The 20446-nt window shown below is 53.9% G+C and overlaps 6 protein-coding genes across 6 annotated transcripts; 3 read left to right on the top strand and 3 right to left on the bottom strand.

Moving 5' to 3' along the window:
* Positions 1-532: 532 nt before the first annotated feature.
* On the top strand, positions 533-7694 carry VTN00DRAFT_5222 (uncharacterized protein; the record flags this gene model as incomplete). The annotated part of the gene is made up of 10 exons (XM_069431730.1): positions 533-627; positions 776-1014; positions 1083-1606; positions 3125-3269; positions 3334-3448; positions 3514-3659; positions 3722-3827; positions 3881-4645; positions 7307-7390; positions 7457-7694. The coding sequence occupies 10 exons, from the start codon at positions 533-535 to the stop codon at positions 7692-7694; spliced, it is 2457 nt and encodes an 818-aa protein (XP_069287659.1).
* A 1393-nt stretch (positions 7695-9087) lies between these two features.
* Positions 9088-10741, bottom strand: VTN00DRAFT_5221 (uncharacterized protein; the record flags this gene model as incomplete). Its single annotated transcript, XM_069431729.1, has 3 exons — positions 9088-9673; positions 9726-10465; positions 10535-10741. The coding sequence occupies 3 exons, from the start codon at positions 10739-10741 to the stop codon at positions 9088-9090; spliced, it is 1533 nt and encodes a 510-aa protein (XP_069287658.1).
* A 1247-nt stretch (positions 10742-11988) lies between these two features.
* Positions 11989-12318, bottom strand: VTN00DRAFT_5220 (uncharacterized protein; the record flags this gene model as incomplete). The annotated part of the gene is made up of 1 exon (XM_069431728.1): positions 11989-12318. One exon carries the CDS (start codon positions 12316-12318, stop codon positions 11989-11991), a length of 330 nt encoding a protein of 109 aa, XP_069287657.1.
* A 575-nt stretch (positions 12319-12893) lies between these two features.
* Positions 12894-14103, top strand: VTN00DRAFT_5219 (uncharacterized protein; the record flags this gene model as incomplete). The annotated part of the gene is made up of 2 exons (XM_069431726.1): positions 12894-13145; positions 13213-14103. 2 exons carry the CDS (start codon positions 12894-12896, stop codon positions 14101-14103), a joined length of 1143 nt encoding a protein of 380 aa, XP_069287656.1.
* Positions 14104-15526: 1423 nt separating this feature from the next.
* Positions 15527-16528, bottom strand: VTN00DRAFT_5218 (uncharacterized protein; the record flags this gene model as incomplete). The annotated part of the gene is made up of 3 exons (XM_069431725.1): positions 15527-15787; positions 15849-16100; positions 16280-16528. The coding sequence occupies 3 exons, from the start codon at positions 16526-16528 to the stop codon at positions 15527-15529; spliced, it is 762 nt and encodes a 253-aa protein (XP_069287655.1).
* A 1175-nt stretch (positions 16529-17703) lies between these two features.
* VTN00DRAFT_5217 (uncharacterized protein) lies at positions 17704-20363 on the top strand (the record flags this gene model as incomplete). The annotated part of the gene is made up of 2 exons (XM_069431724.1): positions 17704-17944; positions 17998-20363. The coding sequence occupies 2 exons, from the start codon at positions 17704-17706 to the stop codon at positions 20361-20363; spliced, it is 2607 nt and encodes an 868-aa protein (XP_069287654.1).
* Between the last annotated feature and the right edge of the window lie 83 nt (positions 20364-20446).

Below are 20446 nucleotides of genomic sequence, written 5' to 3'. Positions count from 1 at the left end.
ACACTGGCGATTCCTCGCATGCACTGGGAGAAGTCCTGTCTATCTCTGCGATATTTCTTTACCGACGAATGTTCCTGAATGGGCTTCCCATATCCGCTACTTTCAGCAGGTGACATCCTCAATTGTTATACATGGAATGACGAGGATCGCAGGACTAGAGCTTCTCGTTCTTCCAACCTCCTCGGCAATTTTGTCTCTGTTTAACATGCCTTTCTTTTTTATTAAAGCTGCTAACCGATATCCTGGTAATCTTGTATTCGTAAACAAAAGTGCACCCAGCAGAATCCATCATGGTAAAATACATACACTTGGGTTCATGGCTCGACCCACCAGGGCCCATCATTGGTTAGATCTGACTTGCAGCCGTGTCAGCGGCACCGCCCCGACTTCTTTATAACTGCGACGTTCTCTCTCTCCCCTCTTTCCTCTGCCATTGCCAGGCACAACGCCGCCTAGATCGGGCGAACTTCGGGGGGCGCATTTCGAAGCACTCTTTTTCGTTGTTTTAACTACCCCTCACCACCATACAATCATGTCCGTGGTGGCCATCGCGTCCTTCTTCTCCCCGTCCCAGACCATGGTTGGATTCTTCCGGCCAGCCAGGCTGTTTTACGTCGACAAGCACAGGTGATTTCCTTTCTTTTCATGATTTTTCTCCTACATCGACAAGCCATCTACATCTACCGACGACCGTTTCTGCACATCTTCAATCCCGCTCAACCCAATCCTATTCAACCCCATACGCTCCTTCAGTTCCGAACCCGCCTGATTCTAGACCGTTGCCGTCATTTACCCCGACAACTGAGTTTTCTGCCAATCTCAACTCGAATGTATTCACCCATGACCCCTGTGCCACTTTCCCATGCTCTCCTTTTGATTCCTTGTTCCTCGAGCTGGATCCACCAGAGACTGTGCGCAACGAACATGGAGATGCAAACCAGTCAGCATTTCCGCAGCGGTCCGCAAGCGAGGGACGATTAGATAGTAATGGAGAAGTACAATGCGCCTCTTACGGTACGGCAGAGTGATCCAATGCGTTTGCGTTATCCTGAGTGCCAATATAGCTGATCATTTGTTTCCAGGGGCTCTGTCAAATGGATACAACTCTGAGATACCAGCAAGCTACTCGCTTCCTCCTAGCCAGACATGCACTGAGAATTTTGCACTTTTCGACAATCCACTCTTCGACCCTACTACGACGTCGGAAAACATGCCACCATTCTTGACGTCTCCCGACGCTGTCGATACGATCAACCTCGAAGCCAACGTGCAGGATCCCGACCCTATGCTTCATCGACCAATCGAGGCGTCATCCTCCACAGGACTCGGTCCTCCCCACCGGATCACGAAGTCATCCAGTCCTCAAAAGCGGTCTTCACCTAACAGCGCCACTCCAGCATCCATTTCCAGCAACACCGACAAACCGGACAATAAGCTCATTCTGGAGAAAAGGCAGCGGAACACGATGGCCGCCCGTCGATGTCGCCAGAGAAAGGAGGATCGTATCGCCCGTCTGGAGATGCAGTTGAAGATGGTGACGAAGGAGCGGGATGATTTGCGGCTTCAGGTTGCTCGGCTGCAGGGTGAGAATATGGCGTTGAAAAAGGTGGTTGCGGATAGTAGTACGGCGTAGTGGGATCAGTTGAATCTACTATCCATGCAATCTCAGAATACATGACTGATGTGCATGCTATAGATCAGCGGTTCTTGGTGACTTGAACTCAATTATCACGCGTATGGTTTTGTACACATGTTTAGAATTACGTATGGGCAACAAAAGAACAAAGATGTTTTCGGATTGATGTCTTCGACTGAACATCTCATCACAGCTCATTCCTGCTAGGTACCTAGCATATGGCGTCAGACCTAGTATCGAGACCTAGACCTAGACTATATCAAATTTACAATCTTACACCCAAAGCAGCATGTCATTGAATAAAACAAGGTCATTCCACTAACAGAAACAGAACAAGAACAAGACATTAGTACTACTAATTAAGAATTTTTTCCTTACTAGGAAAGTCCTCATACTACCTACACAGCGACGTATAGGGACCTCCTAAGTATATACTGCTGGTACCCTGTAGGGTACGTCACCTAACTGTTGGTTTCATCCCTGGCATCGTAAAGGTCTCTTCCTTACTAAGTTCACACAGCATAGCCACACCGTTCATTTTATCATCATAATCACCATAAGCACGGATAGAGCTAGGCCAACTACTGCCTGAGGTCAGCAGGATCGATTCAAGATTTCGTGGGAAAGTACGAAGACTAGTAAGCTGAGTGTACTGTCGGACGGACAGGTGATGTGATCATAGTTCTTATGCTCTCGCTCTATTTTCAGTCTCAGTCTTTGATCATTTCCAAGACCTATCTATCCGGTATTCTGGAATCGTTTCTGACGTACATGTACATGTACATAGGTCATTTACTGTAGATGTCTCCTGTGAATAAAAAGATGCTGAATAATTATCGTCCTTCGAATTGTATACTTCTCAAATGCAGTGCTTTTTACTCCAGCATGGCTTACTATTTATTTCTCCGACAGGGTTCAAAAATTGAGTATGATATAAATCTCCGAGATAACTAGCTCGTTGGCTAAAGTCTCACTCACACCCACCACGCGGAGGTGGAATACTAATCTAATCCAGGTCACCTGGTATGTAATCTTCAGCAGATTCCCACCCCCAACCAACAGTGCTTGTAAGTTCAGATCTGTTCAATATTCTCTTAATTCTTCCTATATCAACCCCTAGCTTACAACCTCTTTCGGTAATTGTGGTGGTTTACTCTTGCTTGCCAAGTGGAATGACGTGTGTCTGAACGCATCCCTTGATGCAAAGATCCAGGGGACGGAAGATGAGGCAACAAAACGAGCCGCTCACGGATCGCATTAAAAGATGAGAAGAGATTCAGCATACCACACCGTTGATAGCTGACATGGTGGGCCAAGAGATTTTTTTCAAACTAAGACGGCGTCATATCTGGCAACATATAAATATCAACAAGAGCACGACGAAAAGATCTTGAAAATGGCATCCGAAGAAGAAAAAGTACTCTATTCTCTTGTAGCATATCATTTCTATCCCTACCTGATCAGCAAGCAACTAACACCATGCCTAAGTACATGAAGGCTACCGTGTGGGAGGGCAAGCCCTTCCATATGACCGTGAAGAACTGGCCCGTCCCGAGAATCAGAGACCCCAGCGACGTCGTCGTCCGACTCACCACTGCTGCCATCTGTGGTACGGACTTGCATGATTACCACGGTAAAGACAAGATGCTCCTTCTAATATGTTATGTTATGTTGGAGCGTTATCTGATATGCAACAGGTATTTTCGGTAGCCGGTTCCCTCCGTGGGTGATGGGCCACGAGGGCGTCGGAATCGTGACTGAAGTCGGAGACGCCGTCTTCTCCCTGAAGAAGGGGGACCGTGTGGTTGTCTCGTATGTCCTTCCATAACTGTACAGTAAATTCCGTCTCTCCTGGAATGCCATGCTGATAGAAAAAGGGCCGCGCCCGCGTGTGGCTTCTGTGATAACTGCCTCAAGAACGATTTCGCTTATTGCCTCAATGTGAACCCCCCTGGCGAGGGAGCCGTCATCGGTGAAGGGGCCGACTTTGGCAATGTCCATGGTCATTTTGGAGGCACTCAATGTATGTTGAAAACTAGCTCGCTCGCTCGGTGTTATCATAAAGCAGTCTCTGACTTCCTCCAGCTGAATACATACGAGTCCCCTTTGCGGATAATAGCTGCGTCCTCATTCCGCCAGGGAAGGAGCACGAGGAAGACTACGTCATGATCAGTGACATCTTTGCAACAGCGTCAGTCTTATCCTTCTCCCCATAATGCTGAACTTGAACTGACCGCCCTCCAGCTGGTGGGGAGTCGAAGCCTCCGGCTTTCAAGCCGGCGACTCAGTCGCCATCTTCGGCGCCGGCCCCGTCGGCCTCCTGGCAGCATACAGCGCCATCCTCCGCGGCGCCCGAGCCGTCTACAGCATCGACCACGTACGCGCCCGGCTCGAGAAGGCCAAATCCATCGGCGCCATCCCCATCAACTTTACCGAAGTCGACCCCGCCGCGGAGATCATGAAGCACGAGCCCCGCGGCGTCACCCGCAGCCTGGACTGCGTGGGCTTCGAATGCGTCAACGCCGACCTCAAGCCCCAGGTTGACTATGTGATCTCGCGCTGTATCGCTGTGACTACGCCCCGTGGCGGCATCACGCTCGTCGGGGTCTATTGGCCCTCGACGGGGCCGACCCCGGGAGAGCCGAAGTCGAGTCCGGCGATGGCCACTTTCCCTGTGCCTATCGGTGAGCTGTGGATGAAGGGTATCACCATTGCCAGCGGAGTTGCTGAAATCCGTCGGTACCAGCCTGTGTTGAGGGACTTGATTCAGAGTGGAAAGGCGAAGCCGTCGTTCATCGTCAGCTCGGTCGTCAACCTTGAGGACGTACCCGAGGCGTATCGCCGGTTCTCTGAGCACAAGGAGACGAAGATACTCATCCACTTCGACTGGGATGATTCCGAGAGGGAGCGGGAGAGCAGGTACAAGTGGCCGAGATGGTATGAGGATATAGCGCACAATGGGCGTGCTCTTCAGGTTGCTGTGAGGACTCCTAAACCGAATGTTCATTAGTACGTATGTGGAATACGCGATGATGTGTTGTTTACCAGGTTGGTAGCTTCCTATTTGTATCTAGCATCTCTTCTATATTCGCCAGAATGTCTAACTGAGCTGTCTTTTAAATATGGTCAATGTTAGTGTGTATCCGCGTAGATAGACTGCGTACCTACTTTATGGAGATCCTCTAAGTTCACTGCGCTATCTGCGAAATAACTGTGTCTCGCTCTTCGCCTGGGTCAAGCAGGATGTACGCGATTATCCCGAGTTTGAGGCACCTCCCCCTGAAACAGGGGGGGGGTTCAGAACCGGTTTGGGACTCTCTTGTACCGAGTATGTACGATATGAGGCTATAATACCAAAATTTTGTAGTAGAACCTGAGGGTGCTAACATGCATATTCTGATATGAGACGGCCTAGGTTATGTCATTCATCCAAAGTTAGCCCCGAACTTGTCTGTAGTGGGCGTGTTTCATCAACTGCATTGCTTGGTACGTTATAGTTCTATGAGAACTTTCAACAGGCCCTTTGCGCTTTTTTTTATTTCTCACGCTTTCATTACCAGTATCTCATCCGTCAAGCCTACTACCCAAACAAGACCTCGGAGATGCCAACACAAGAAGCAAACAAGGACTTTGACCTGGGGATCGAACGGGGTCCACACGTTGGGCATTGCTTCGATTACATACGGCAGAGCATTGGAGGGCATTCAATGTACAGGGCTCTTTCACTCCGTTAGATCCACTAGATGAGCATAGATGAAAGATCAAATATATTCTTTATATCAACATCATCATTCAGGACCAACGAAAGATATGAGTCAAGCCAAGTCAACTACCCCGTCATCACCATCATCGCAAAAACCAAAATGCTCCCCAGTGGAATTGCATCTATACTATCTCTATAACAGGCACTATGTTCTGTAGCAAAAGCGCGAAGTTGGGACCAGACCTTGCATCGATGCATTTGGCCATCGCCCGCAGTGAAGTCACCGAATGTGTATAAGGGTGTGTTGTCGGCATTGAACAGGACATACTAGAGAATTGTAAATATAGATCTTTCATACGCCGACTGCCTGACACTCGGTTTCACATGAAACATGTTGCATGGTTTAATTGAATATAAAATCGGGTCTCTTGTGAAGAACACTCGACTCACCTGGCGTAAAACATCAAAGCAATGATTTATATGTGAACCGGGACTAGGAAGGCTCTTTAGCAATGGACGGGCGACTAAGTGCCTTTTGGAGTTCCTGGCAACCACCACTATAGGGTGTTTTCCGCAGGAAGCATCCCGGGAAGCACGGAGGGCCCAACAGGACAATGAACATGGGTTAGAAGGAGTGGAAGCAGCAGAACGAGCGGGAGATGGTTAAGGGGGTGGGTAGCCTGAGTGGCCAGGAGGCCTACCCAGGTGATACCCAGACAGCAAAGGATTATTAAGGAGGGCTTAGACCCAAATGCCTCTGCGCAATATAGGCGGTTCAGGCAAGGAAAAGGTTCAGAATTACTAGATGTTAGCAGGGTGATTCCTAGAAACTGTACAGGGGCAGCAGTTAGCTGCTGCCCAGGATGAGGTGTCTGTCATAGCTGAAAGGCTCTATATGAACGTTAAACTTGATTAAATAATAATAATAATATGTGAACCGGGAGTATGAGTATAGGGCTTCTTCTGCTCTACCGCTTCCCAGAAAGTCTTCCGGAGGATTCGCTATACAAAATAGAAAAGTACACGCTAATGCGTGTACTGAGACAAAGCTGGATACCTACCTTCAGCATGAACATAACTTACCAGACAATGCAGATAATGATAAGCTTCCAACAGGTACACTCCTTTGCTCTTGTCCGAGGGCAGATACATGCTGTCCGGCCACCCTTTTTCCTTGGCCCAAACGCGATCGATCGCCACAAAACCGTGAGAAGGCAGAATCGCCTCCCAAAGGTCGTTCGTGTGTGACTGATTACCGACTGTACCGTAGGCAGTATTCCACCAAAATCGCCTCTAGGTGGTGTCAAGGGTCGGCACTTGAGCTGCAGTGTCCGTTCATGTTTTGTCAGTGGGCTTCTTTCGTGGGTTCCCTTAGGCCTGGATGGGCAAGAATTCATGGGTAGATGGCCTGCCATAGCCAGATGGACTTTTCAGTGGAGTGTCATGTTCACCATCACTCCCTCTGCCAAAATGCTATTATCTTCACGAACAAAGACCGCTTCTTATTTTCCTCTCCCGAATTCAGAGAATCCAGAGATATCTGTTGGCGGCAATCCATCGACAAGGTCAACCTCGTCTATCCGCAGCAGGAGCCGTTCACGCGTGCTACTACCATTTTTTATCCTTGCTCCCATTCTCTTTTTCTCGGTGGCTTTGAGTTTCTCGGTCGTACTCACCCCACGTATCATTTTGAAAACATGTACTCATTCAAGTCTCCGACGAGAATGGAGAAGCATAGATTGAGCCGAGAAGTTGACGTATCTGGCCGCTGCTCAGTGCTTGACCAGAACGCGTTCTCCGAGACGCACAAACGTATCAATTCATGACGAATTTGCTCTTCTCCATAGTCGAATTGGTAATTACTGTAGGTACATGGGTGCTGGCTCCTGACGATGTTTTTTCAACCAGGTCAGGGCTTAACAGATTAAACTGATCGAAAATGAAAATAATGTAGCTCACAATGCCAGCCCCTTCCTACCGCGGCACCGGTACTCCCTCAACCTCTACGAGAAAGCATTGCAGCATTATTGCCATTACAAGGGTTCCCTGCCGTGAGTTGACATTTTTATTCTATTCTAAAAAATAAAGGCGGTCGCGGCTAATGTATTGCACTTCAGCTACTGGAACTGGGCCCTCGATTACAAAGACCTCACCGAATTACCCATCTGGGACAACGAGGATGGATTCGGGGCGAACGGAGCTACCAGGAGCCCAAGAGGTGTCGAGGGTGCGCATTGTGTTCTCGACGGTCCGTTCGCTGGGTTCACACCAACTTATTACGAGGACTATCACCACCCACACTGGCTCTCCAGGGGTTCTTGGACTGTGAAACGGTCAAAAGAATGGCAAATTTGACTCTTCGGCCTGCTGTGCTGGAGGAGTCGTTCAGGAAGATTCGAGTTATTTTGACTTTCTGCTCAAGGTGGAACAAATGTCGCATTTGACGGTCCCGTATGTTGTACGAGGGGACTTTTCCAAGATTACTGCGCCGAATGGTAGGTAGGAGTGCCTTTCTTTTCTTGGGCGACGTCTTGCGGATTCTTCTGTCTAGCGATAAGCAGATCCAGTCTTCTTATTACACTATGCGCAAGTCGGTCGCTTGTGAAGGAGTTGGCAACAACTGTCACCAGATCGTCAGATCGAATACAACGGCCCTGCAAGGAATGACTCTACTGCTGAGGCAGCGCTAACGGACTTCCTCGAGTTTGGGGATTTCCTTTCGACTTGGCCAAGTGTGGGCGATGTGATGGATACCGAAGGGGAAATCTTATGCTATCGCTACGATGTGAGTGCAGTTGCAGTAATTCACCAAAAATGATGACAGACAGAGAAAAAGAAGATGAGGAACCTTTGAGAACGTTTTATATATATAATAAAAATCTATTATAAACTGTAAATTATAATAATCTTATAGTATTTAGCATTGCATACTATTATTCTAAATAATCAATAGAATGTCTTGTAAGTTGAAGCTTATTTAGAGATGTACTAACACCCGGAGGGTCCATCCCATCCTGGTAAGCCATGTACATATATTTGACAGGATCCTATCCTGCCACTCTGTCTCAAACCTTGATGATATGCATACATTGCATTGGTACTCAATGGTAAGGTTCCACTGATTCTTACAGTCCTTGCCTGGAATAGATCTCCTGCGTCATTGTGTCTTTGGATATGGTGGACTACTACAGATACTAAGCTTTATCAGGTATCTAGGAGCAGGGTTCGAGGGAGCTTCTACAGAAAACCTGAGGTATCCAAAGGATCAGGCTTGGATGTCCGGTACATCTGCAAACCTCAGGATACTAGGTGCCTAATCAACAGCTATTGCCTCGGGCCGAGATAATACAACGCTTTCAGTGCAACGAGAAAAATATGAAAGTATGTATTCCTATCAGACTTGTCCCACCACTGGAAGAAGTACATAAGATAAAGATTCAGAAAGCCGCCAACAAATGAAATCCAGGACTGACTTCCTGGGATGGTATCTAGGTACATATGAAACGCAACAGAAAGAGAGACTTTTGATCACGGCTATATCTGTCTGTTCTCGCCAGGCCGTGTACATGGACAGACTCCGGGTATTCATGAATGGGTATATATACATGCATTTCGTAGACCAGGCTCCGCCAGTTCTATGTAGCGTCAAGTGAGACTGTTCAACAGTCACAGACTGAGCGATAACCAGTAACACCGTATCAACGCCTCCCAACCCCTCCAGGAGATCAGGAAATCAGAAATCAGGGAATCAGAAAAAGAGCGCCCGGCCAGGAAAGAGGACAATGGTTCGCTCGTTGAACAAACTGGCCTCCACCCGGGGGAAGACACACCAGGACTCGAAGACCGGCGTGGGAGAATCCGACTGAAGTGGACCGTCTACGTATTCGTCGCGGACGGCCATCCACCCGTCTCTGGCCGTGGACGGGTCGACCGTCACGGTCACGGAGTAACCGTTCATGTGCAGATCGTCCCAGACTTCGGCGGCCATGTTGATGATCCAGTCCACGCGGGCCCGAAGCTCACCGTGCTCGTAGCCGGGGATCAGTTTCCGGAGCAGCAAAACAAACTGGGTCAGAAGCGACGGGTCCGGATTGGGAGTCCAGACGTGGGCAGCCAGATACATCGCAAACAGCCTCTGCACGGCTCGGGCCCGAAGGGCCGTCGAGCAACCCGGGAAGGACACAGGGATGAACTGGAGGTCAGTGTGGGTTTGCAGGTACTCTTGAGTAGTCAAGAGTTCCTGGATTGCCTCCGGGTCGGAGTCGGAGCCCGACGTGATGATCGAATGCGCCAACTGTCCGATCTCGTTCTCAATTTTCCATATTGCCGCTTCGCTGGACATGGCTTGAGTCAGTCCTGTTCGGAGCAAGGAGTAAGGAAGCATACTGAACTGAAAGAGACTGCGAGTTGAAATGGTGGAGTAGTTTTCTCCGCTCCTTCTTCAGCTTGTTCAGTTGTTTGCCGAGTTTGCTGTTCTTCAGCTCGAGTATCTGGCTGCCCTGACGTTCATCGTCCAACCTGAGTTGTATTTCCTGCATTTGTCGTTCCCTGTTTTGTCGCTCGGCGTGTAGTTGCCGTCTGAGAGACTCGTTCCGCTGTCGTTCGTCGCACAATTCTTTTATGAGTGTCTTGTTGTTCTTTTCTTGGTCAGCTAACTGCTTCTCGAGCGTCTCGGCACTCTGCTTTTGGTCATATAACTGTTTCCACAGCTCCTCGCTGCTTTTTTCTTGATCTGCTAGCTTCTGTTTGAGCTCCACGCTGTTCAGATACGCATCACGGATCACCTGCTTGTTGACTTCTGCAGATACTCGATTCGATTCGGAGAGTTCATTGCAAGTGGCCTCCAGTGCGTCGTAGCGGGTCTTGAGATCGCGCAGCTCTGCATCCAGCTTGGCATTGTCGGCCTGGATCTGGTCGTTCGTGGTCTGAGCCTCCTCCAGCTCCGTTTCCAACTTGGCTGTCTTCGATTGCAATTCCTCCTTTCCGGTCTCGGCCTTCCTCAGTTGCTCAGTCAGAAGATCGACCTGTGATTGCAATTTCTCCTTGTCTGCTCGAGCCTCCTCCAATTGCCGTGCTAGGCGGGCGAATTGTGACTGCAACGCCGCCTGAGGCCCGGCTGCCAGCATCTGTCAAAGTTTCTTGTCAGCTTTGTCAATCAAGCCATATGCTGCCCTCTGTTTCTCATGCTCACTCACCATGTCGTCCAGCTGAGCTCTGGACAGCAAAAGGATCTGATTATCAGCCTTTCCCTGTTCGGCTCCATCATTTGCCGCCTTATGAGAGGCACCATAATGAGGGCGACTGGAGCGGTACCGCTGGCGTTGGTCGGCAAAGCCGCAGTGACCAGGTGAGACCTGGGACGGCTGTGTTCTGTGAGGCTGAGGTAGTCGAGACTGTAGCATGATGGGCAAACTTGGGCAGAGGAACTCTCTTCAGAGAGAAGGGAAGGTATAGGTGCCGCACATTACTCTGCAAGATATGGGTTATTTAATATACCTCCATGGTGGTATAATCCTGCCAGCCGCACACCAGCATGTCCAACAGCTCTGCTGCGTATGGTCGTCCGTTGTGGTATGAACAACGCAACGAGTGGATAGATCTGATAGGACCAATTTCAGCAAATCATCCAGATCGTACTCCGAGCTATGCCTCCGGCAGTTGGCTTCAAAAGAGAGGCCATGCGATTGAATTTAATTGGCCACTGCCTGCAGATAAATTCAGCAAAAATACAGTAGCATGAGCGGTTAGGGGAATGAGGCTGACAATTAAATTGAACGTAACGCAATGGTCGAGCTGTGAATGGCAGATTTACAGTACGGCTTCTGCATGGCTTCATCCCCGCCATTACAAGTACGATTGTAAAGAGAAAGAACACTCCAAACTCCTACTATCAATTGGGTATTTGTGCAGTTTGTGGAGAACCGGTGAAACGGTTCCGGAAGACAACTATATATCCAATACCCGACTTAGCAGCCATATAAACGATGAATTAGGTATGTATACGCAAGACTGTATCCAACTGCATATTGGGGGCTAGGGGTCATCTATCTGATGATCGTTTTCCTGGCGTATCGCGCGTTACGCGCAGAGACGAAGGCCGGCGACAGGTGTTCCAAAACCCGCCCCGTTGGGCTCGATAAGATGCTCTGACAGACATGTGGCGCGAAGTGAATTGGTCGACCAGGTGTCCCAGATCTGGTTGTGATGGCAGAGCTTGCAGAGAAGCTGTGGGGCAGCATCATCTAGGCAACATCATTGAGCATTGTCTGTCCTGGCGGCTTGGTGAGTGACCTCAGATTTCTGGGTTCCTGGGATGGTGAAGTCCGTGCCTGTCGAACTTTCCGGGTCTCATAAGTGAAAGATCACACACGAGACGAAAAAGGGTCCATCAAAGAACTTGGGCCTCCAAGTTCACGGGCGTTTGGAGCCGCAGGACCTACAGCCAAGATCTTTTTCCCTGTCGAGCAGGGTGGAGTTAATCCGCTGACATAATATAGGGATATATAGTTACATGTCAGCCGAAATATGCCAGCAGTATTGACAGCAACTAGGCGGTCATGGCCTCTTTTGTAGTGAGGCGGCCTTTCCCTAGATACCTAGGCTGAAGCAGACACGACAGAGTGCATGATCCAGCGTTGTCGTCCGGCTCCTATGCATGCTCTCCGGGGAGAATCGGCGTATCGGATTCGACACACCACTTTAAGCGCTCCAAGCGAGGACGCTTTCCCTGCCAACCGTGAGAAGCTAGCCAGGGCAGCAACTGGCCAAGGCCCGTCCCGCCCGCAGCCGCCCCAGACGCTGTGGCGACGCGGAAGTACGGATCTGGATACACGGTCTTCCAGAACAGCGGGTGGAAGAGGCTGGAAAGCCAGATCCAGCGGATCGCCACTGACGCTGTTAGCGGATTCGCGATATGACGTACAATCGGGGCAGGATCCGCGAACTTAAACCTGTTCTTAATCGCGATGGGTGATCGCATAGTGGGCCTTGTTATCCAAGCGCTGGATGCGATGCACCTGCGTACAGGGCTGATGGAGCCAGGGCAGAGTTATACTGTGGTAGATAGACTGGGGATCAGCAGGTGTTTCAAGCGCTAGCAGAACGGATATATCTAAAGAGATCTTCTCGAAAAACGTATAAGATAACGGTAGACTCTGCTGATGACTGAGAACACCAGGATCGTAGGATGTTGTAGAGAGCGCACCTGACGTCAGGTCACGCCACCCAGACGTTGTCGTCGTCCTCCACGTCGCGGCGGGGCCTTTCTTTATCTATGCTAGGCGTGTACAGCGACCCCCTTTCTTCTACGCCAATTCTCCTCGTCTTCCCCTATCTTACTATCTCCTGGACTATCCTCCGTTGGACCGTCTCAGGGATAGCCCACGTGATCGTCGATCGATCGTCTCCTGTTCTCCACGGCCACGCACCTCGCATCTCGCATCACTCCAGACAGCTGTGCTGTCCTCTTCTCGTCACCATCCCTCAGGCCACCGAACAGGCCATTTTACAATCCATCCGCCGTGCAAAACCCCCGAGGGCCATCCGTCAACCACCATGGCCGAGGAGCCCAAGTCGTGGTCCGCGGCCTACGCGGAGGATCCCACGCTCTACCTCTACACCTCGCTCACCGCGGGGTCGTCGCACATTATCACCGCGACCTCGCGTCTCGAGACGATCCTGAAGGCCAACAAGATCCCCTTCCGCGCCATTGACGTGGCTACCGATGACAAGGCTCGTATGCTGTGGGGACGCCGCTCGAAAGGGAGGAAGCTCCCCGGGCTGGTCAAGCAGGGGGAGATCGTAGGGGTACGTTTCGCCAGACGTGGAGTGACTTGATGGATACACATGGATACTGACGTGGAAATGGATCCAGGATCTAGAACAGATCGAGGAATGGAACGAGTACGGTGAACTCAAGATGCAGATCGGCAACGTGCCCAACGTCGACACGCCCCCTACCCCTTTCCCCTCCACCACGACCACCGCCACGAAACCAGCCTTTCCTCCAGCGGCTCCTCCACCCACAAATCCTATAACGACAACTGGTCAACCGACAGCTCCGCCTGCGCCGAAACCTGGCAGTAGCGCTCCGCACGTGCAGATCAAGGACCCTCCGGTCGAGGAGAAGAAGGAAGACCGTATCTCGCTCACGCTCCGACAGGCGGGCGAGGAGGCCGCCTCCAGGGCGAAGGACACCACGCGAGCCAGTCTCCGGCAGTCGACGGCATCTCGGCTGGACGTCGACCAGCGTTCCCCATCGGCCACCGAACCGAAGAGAGAATCGGCCGCGGAGAAGTCGTCGCGGATAGAGGAGACCAAGGAGGAGCGGGAGAAGCCAGAACTCCCCGAGACGGGCGGCGAGGCCGAGAACCGTGCCGAGCCCAGCACCGGACGCAGGAGATCCGTCGTTCCCGCTCCTGAAATCGAAGGGAGCCCCAGACGCCCGTCCCTGCCGGAGGTGGCCGCCGTCTCGAGCTCCAACTTCCGCGCCGAGAACGCGGAGACGCTGGGTCTAGTCGAGCATCACCGCGGGTCGATCGTGTCCGCGACGTCCCAGGAGGAGAAGGAGAGCGTGACGCGGGACCTGCGCAAGTCGATTTCCGGGGCGCCGGCGGCGACGGTGGAGGACGAGGAAGAGGCCAAAGAGAAAGAGGTCAAGGGACCGGAGGACAGCAAAGAGAAGGAGGCCAAGGGTCAGGGTGAGTCCACGCAGAAGCAGGATGCGAAGGCGGCGGAGAAGGCGGGTGCCAGTGTTGCGGACTGAAGAACGGTCGCTTATCTTATCACACACAGCCTTGCCTACTCTCCACACTTCCTTCCCCTGACGAACTGATGACCGTTGCCTGTACTCTGTTCATTTGTTCCTGTGTTGAGTCGAGTTGGGTTGCTGCTGCTAGTCTAGCTGACTTCATATCTCAATTTGTAGATACCACGCGTCACGCCACTTGTATGAACGATGTTTTCTGCTGTGTATGTTCTTAGTAGACGGCCCTGCAAACATCCTCTGGCGTAGCGCAAGCTCAGGCTCAATCTGTACTATATACTGTATTATAGGTAGGTAGCGTGTCTTGACTACATACATATTAATCTAATCTTGTGTTCTGTTGATGGTTCAGAAATGGATGTACATAAATCAGGTCATTATATGTGGTACGCTCAGCTAGGGTTGTGCCCCACCTAATGGAATGGACACAGGATCACCATCACCGTTCAACTTGATTTATAATATAGGAATAAATAACAATAATAGTAATAACATATCCCCTGCTGAACAGCGGCCACCACCACCACCACCACCACCACAGAGCCTTTTCCCTGCATTTATCCATCAGTCTCTGGTATCGTATGCCCCCGGATTTGGGACAGGATTTTGACCAGATTAGGTACATACATCCTCTTACTCCCTACCTACTTACATTCATTGAGTATCTTTTCAGCATTTTTCTCTCCCCTTCTCTTCCCTCTTCTTCTCGCCCATCTATCTATCTATCTATCTATCTACCTTGCCGCTTTTGCTATATCGTGATCTGAGATGGATGGCTTTACTAATCTAGGGTTTGTGAACTATTATGAAGGTTGCCGCAAAAAAATAAATAGGTGAATAGGAAGGCTTTACATCGCGTCAAGTTGAGGCATCCGTTCGTATTCGCATCGAGATCAGAGACAGAAATAGAACGCATTTCATTCCGTTCCAGTCGAATATCAAGATCAAGATCAAGATCAATATCAATATCGAGATTATCGATATTACCGTTATTACGCCGCGGCGGCCATAAGGCCAGCCAGTATTAAGCTAGTAAACCAGGGAACCTGATAAACGCTCAACAGACAACAGAAAAGAAGGGAAAACATCAATCATAAACCCAATCAAACCATACCCGCTTGCCGCCATGCCTTGCTTTTTGATGAATCCTCCCATGCTTTTTTTTCTTTTTGGTTAATCCCACTCAAACTCTTTTGCTTTTTCCCGCCGTGACTCGCATTAAGAATATGCAACCTGTCGCGCCGTCCGTTGATGGGACGTTCAACGGATGAGATTTTATGTATGTATGTATGTAGGTATGAATGAGGTGGGTAGGTGATATCGGTGAGGTATCCTGCAGGCTCAGAGGTGGGAATGTAGGTGGGTTGCAGACCGGTCAACCGGTCTACATATCGTGATATCGTCAAAGACGGGAGCGCGAGATTCAGTATCCTCGCGCCTCGACCGCCGCGCGCAGCTTGGCAATGACGTCGGCCGGGTCCTTGGCGTTGAAGACGGCCGACCCGGCGACGATGACGTTGGCGCCCGCCTCGGCGGCTTGGTCGACGGTGTTCAGGCCCAGACCGCCGTCGACCTCGATGTACAGGTCGGGGTAGCGCTTGCGCAGGGCGCTGACCTTGGGGAGCTCGGACGCCATGAACTTCTGGCCGCCAAAGCCGGGGTGCACGGTCATGACGAGGACCATCTGGACCGAATTAGCATGGGTGTCATCTCATCTACATCCTATACAATCGGGAGGCCCTTACATCCGGTCGCTCCGCGGGATCCTCGCTGTCCAGGATGGGGTACAGCACATCGACGGGGGTGTCCGGCTTGATGGCGATGCCGGCGCGCATGCCCTCCTCGTGGATGTACTTGATCAGCTCGCGCGGGCTGGTGCGACGGGTGGTGGCGTGGTCGGCGGGATCGGTGGCCGCGACGGACGAGATGGCGGCCTCGTAGTGGAAGCAGTACAGGTCGCAGCCGGCCTTCTTGAACTCGGTGACCCAACGGTGTGGCTGGGGGAACGAACGGTCAGCCTGTGTCTGCAGATGGATGCATGGGGTGGAATAGAGTTGGGCTCGGCGCGACGATACGCACTCCAACGGGGATGGTGTCTTCCCGGCGCAGCGGTCAGGCCTCGACCCGGGATATGCAGCGGCCACGCGAGCAAACAGGGGTGTCTTCCACGACATACCTCCATGATCATCATATGGCAGTCAAAGGTGCCCTTGCGGGTCGGGTCGACGTCCTTGGGGCGCTCGACGAACGAGCGGATCTTGGTGACGACGGGAGCGCCAAAGGTCATGTTGGGGACGAAGTGGCCGTCCATGATGTCGACGTGCAGCCAGTCCGAGCCCTGCTCCATCTTCAGCGCGCACTCCTTGCCCAGGGACGAGAAGTCGGCGCTGAGGATGGAGGGGGCGATGATGGCGTGTGGAGCCATGCTGGCGGAAAGTCCGTTCTGTTTGCGGTAGGGGCCTCAGGCAGAGATCGATACGGGTATTAAAAGTCTCAAAGGGACCAACTGCTCTGATGACAGACAAGAGGAGGAAGAGGATGAGAGCGAGGGAGGAGAACAAAAAAAAAAAAAGAGAAGCCAGACCCCGCCCGGCGTGGGCAGAAAAAAGGGATGGATACCGGCAGACAGACGGTGAGCGAGACCGGTTGATATCACCGAGAGCGGCGGGCGACGTCAGACCGGTCTGGACCCAGCGATAAGGGTTAGGGCTGCTAGGGCTCGCGGGCCACCTGACCCGCCGATCGCCGCCCGGTGAGCAGGGCCTGAAGGTCAGGTGCACCGCCGGTTTTTCTGCCGCGTTCCATGCTCCATCCGCTCCACTGTGTGACCCTGTCAGCTGCCTCATGGGCTGCCCGCGGAGCGCGCTGCTCCATCGTGACTCAGTAGTGCCTCAACGGGCGAGCTGGCGGCTTTTCACTTGTTCAACCGAACGCACATCAGTGGGTTTATATGGGGGGGGAGGGGGGGGTGCGGAAATGAGATGGTCGTGCTTGCTGGGTGTGCTGGATGTGAGCAGGGTGCAGGGCATCTCCATGAGTGCGGATGGTATTCCCACCGCTTTGGGCAGCCGAAGATTCGATGGAAGATGCCAGATGTGACTTGTTTCTATCTGACCTTGCAGGCTGGCTATGTTTAGCAACGGCGCTTGCGTCTTACCAATCAGGACCCCGAGAACGGCCGCCCGCACGAACCATCCGCACGTTTCCTGATTCCCTGCATGTCTAGCACCTTCGTGATTGGCCACCGGCGTTCCTCCGCGTTCGGGCCGTCGGCCGCCGCAGCGCTCAGCGACTCGCCCGGCATCACCATTGCCAATCACGGTAGTTCCGCGGGCGTCCCTGTTTGCGCTGCGCCCTGCCCTGATCGTCCGCTGGGGTACTATAATAATGATATCATGTCCTCTGCGTCCTGTGTTCTCCAGCCGTTGCTCGTTGCTCGTTGCTCGTTGCGTCGTTCTGTATGCTGCTCTGCTGGCAGGCAGTCTCTTTCCTTTCCCTGTTTGTCTGTTTGTATTGCTGTCTGTTTCTTGAGTCCGTGGACCGGATTGCCCCCAAGATACCCTAGACGTTGGTTGTTTCTACATATCAGGCAGTTCCGCGATGGCATGCTCACCGCCGCGGACCGTGCTGGCCACCATTCTCGAAGATACGCGCGAGGCGCAGTATGCGCAGTATGCCCAGTATGCCCAGTATGCACAAGCCGAGCGGGCCTCGGATGCCCCCGATCTGTCGACTCCGCTGTCGTCCTCGTGCTCCGACGACGAGTGGCTGGCCCAGACGGTCGAGCCGGTCGAGCCGGTCGAGCCGGTCGAGCCGGTCGAGCTGTGCGATCTGTCTGACAGTCTGACCCGGAGCACCGGCCGCAGCCGATATCCCAGCCTCTCCATCCCCCAGGCCGCGGCCAGCGCCCCCAAGAGCTCCCCCGTCCCCCCCGACCCCGCCCCCCCCAGATCCCCGTGTCGCCCGCGGCCCTCTCCAGGCTGTCCCGCCACGTGCCGGCCGTGCATGCCACCCCGTCCCTCGACGGCAGCGTGTCCTCGGACCAGATCTCCAGCTCCAGCTCCAGCTCCAGCTCCAGCGCTCCTGCGACCCCCGAGATCCGTGCCGTGCCTGACGACCATGTGCAGAACGCGGACGACGAGCCCTCGGATCTCGACGTGGCCATCGAGGGCCCCGAAGAGGACTGGGACCGCATCCTGGGGAGCTTTCCTCGCATCCCCGTCGAGAACGACACGACCGCCCTGATTCCCGTCATCGTGGACGGGTCTGCGCGCGCGCCCACGCCGTCTGATCGGGGGGTCGTCCTCCCCGAGGGGGCCATGGCCACGTTGCAGCACATCCCGCTGGACAGCCCGTCGTCGGAGACGTCGGACGCCAGCCCCGAGATGTGGCAGCTGTCGGCGCCCCCGAGCCGGCCGAGAAGTGCAGCAGACGGCGCGACGCCCGCCTCCGATCTGTCGGCCTACAGCTTCACCAGCCTCAGCGTCCCGTCCCCCGGCGACTTCTTCTTCTCGTCAACGTGGTCGCGGCCCTGCCGGAACAACCCCCCGTCGTCTGCCACGGCGGAACGCTTCTACGACTTGCCATGGCGCAAGGACGGCGGGGAGGTCGTCGAGCACGTGGTGGAGTATCCCGAGCGCGAGTCGGACGACCAGCCCACGGCGAGACCCGATGGACCTCCGACAGCGATACGCATTCCGCCAGTGCAGGATCTACCGGAGACCCGTGAACGTCCAGTCAGTCCCGACGTCGACGCCGTGCAGGAGATCCAGAGGGATGTCGCGTTCGAGTACGACGAGAGCTACGAGGAGGAGCTGCGGAGGCAGGCCGTCGCCAATCTCGACCGCACCAGCGTCTGGCTGGCCGCGCAGACCGCGTATCTGGCCGCCCTCCGCGAGACCAATCCGGCGAACGAGACCGCAGGCACCGAGTGCCGCTCGCCCGATCCGGCCAGGAAGGCCGTGCGGTTCGTCGATCCTGCACCAGAGGCAGCCACTCCGCCGCCCACTCGCGCCAGCAGGGACTCGATCTACTGGCGCGGATTCCACGCCGTGCGGAAGCGCTGCCGTCGCAGGGACGCGTTCCTGCACGGCGACGTCCGTTTCGACGCGGTGCAGTCCGCGCGTCTGGGCCTGATCGACCGGCACATCGATGGTCTGACAGGGAAGTACGGGATCGTTCGACCCGAGCGCCCACCTTACAAGGGCCCCTTCTCTCAGGCGCCGCGCCACTCGACGGCTGCGAACGTCCTGGCGGAGCAGGCACAGTGGGACAGGCTCGAGAAGGAGCAGATCGTCCTGGCCCAGCTCCGCCAGTCGATGTGGGCGATGGACGCGCTGCGGTATCTGAACGGCGGCAGTCTCGTCGCGAGTCCGGCGGCGGAGCGGCTGGCCAAGGCTGCACCGTCCGGGACACCCGAGGCTGGCCAGCGACGGAGGGTGCTCGACCTGGGCGGACAGGCCGCCTGCGAGTGGGCGTGGCACGTGGCGCACGACCATCGCAATGCCAAGATCTACACGGTCGTCAGGGAGGACCAGGTCGTCGACAACGGCATCAAAGGCCCGGCCAACCACCGCCAGGTCACCGTCTCGCATCTGTGGAAGCTGCCCTTCCGCGACAACCAGTTCGATGTCATCTCCGCCCGCAGTCTGCCGTCGCTGCTGAAGACGGAACGTCCGATCGGGGAGGACGTCGACGAGTACGACCTCTGTCTGCAGGAGTGCTACCGCTGTCTCAAGCCGGGAGGGTACGTCGAGTTCTTCGTCATGGACGCGGAGATCGCGCGGGCCGGTCCCTGCGCGTCTGCCGCGTCGGTCGAGTTCGCATTCAACCTCAAGACACGCGGCTACGACCCGACTCCGACGAAGGGCTTCCTCGGACGGCTGCGCAGGGCGCGGTTTACCGGGATCAAGCGGGCCTGGGTGTATCTGCCGATGGGCGCGGAGCCGGTCAAGGCCCAGCCGCCGCGCGAGACCCCGGATCCGCGTGTCCCCAGCCCGGTTCGCGACGACGAGGCCGTGCACGGGCCGGTGGGCAGCACGGCGGACGTGGCCAGCACGACGGGGCTGCTGGGGGGCTGGATGTGGGAGCGGTGGCTGCTGACGCTGCAGAAGGAGATGGGACGGGAGCGAGGGCGGCTGCTGGAGGGGGTGGGCAGCGTCTTCGACGAGGGCAGGAAGACGGGCGCCGGCTGGACCTGCCTGTGTGGGTGGGCGATGAAGCCGGTCGCCCGCAAGCCTGACGGAGTTGGCACACGGTAGCCGTCGCTCAGACTGGTGCCATCTCATCATTCCTTTTTATATGATACCCGTTCTTCACGTGTAACGATTATCACGGTCTCATG

Source organism: Thermoascus crustaceus, assembly GCF_041956765.1.
Source record: "Thermoascus crustaceus strain CBS 181.67 unplaced genomic scaffold VTN00scaffold_3, whole genome shotgun sequence".
Classification (NCBI taxonomy): domain Eukaryota; kingdom Fungi; phylum Ascomycota; class Eurotiomycetes; order Eurotiales; family Thermoascaceae; genus Thermoascus; species Thermoascus crustaceus.
This window is presented reverse-complemented; position numbering and strand designations above follow the sequence as displayed.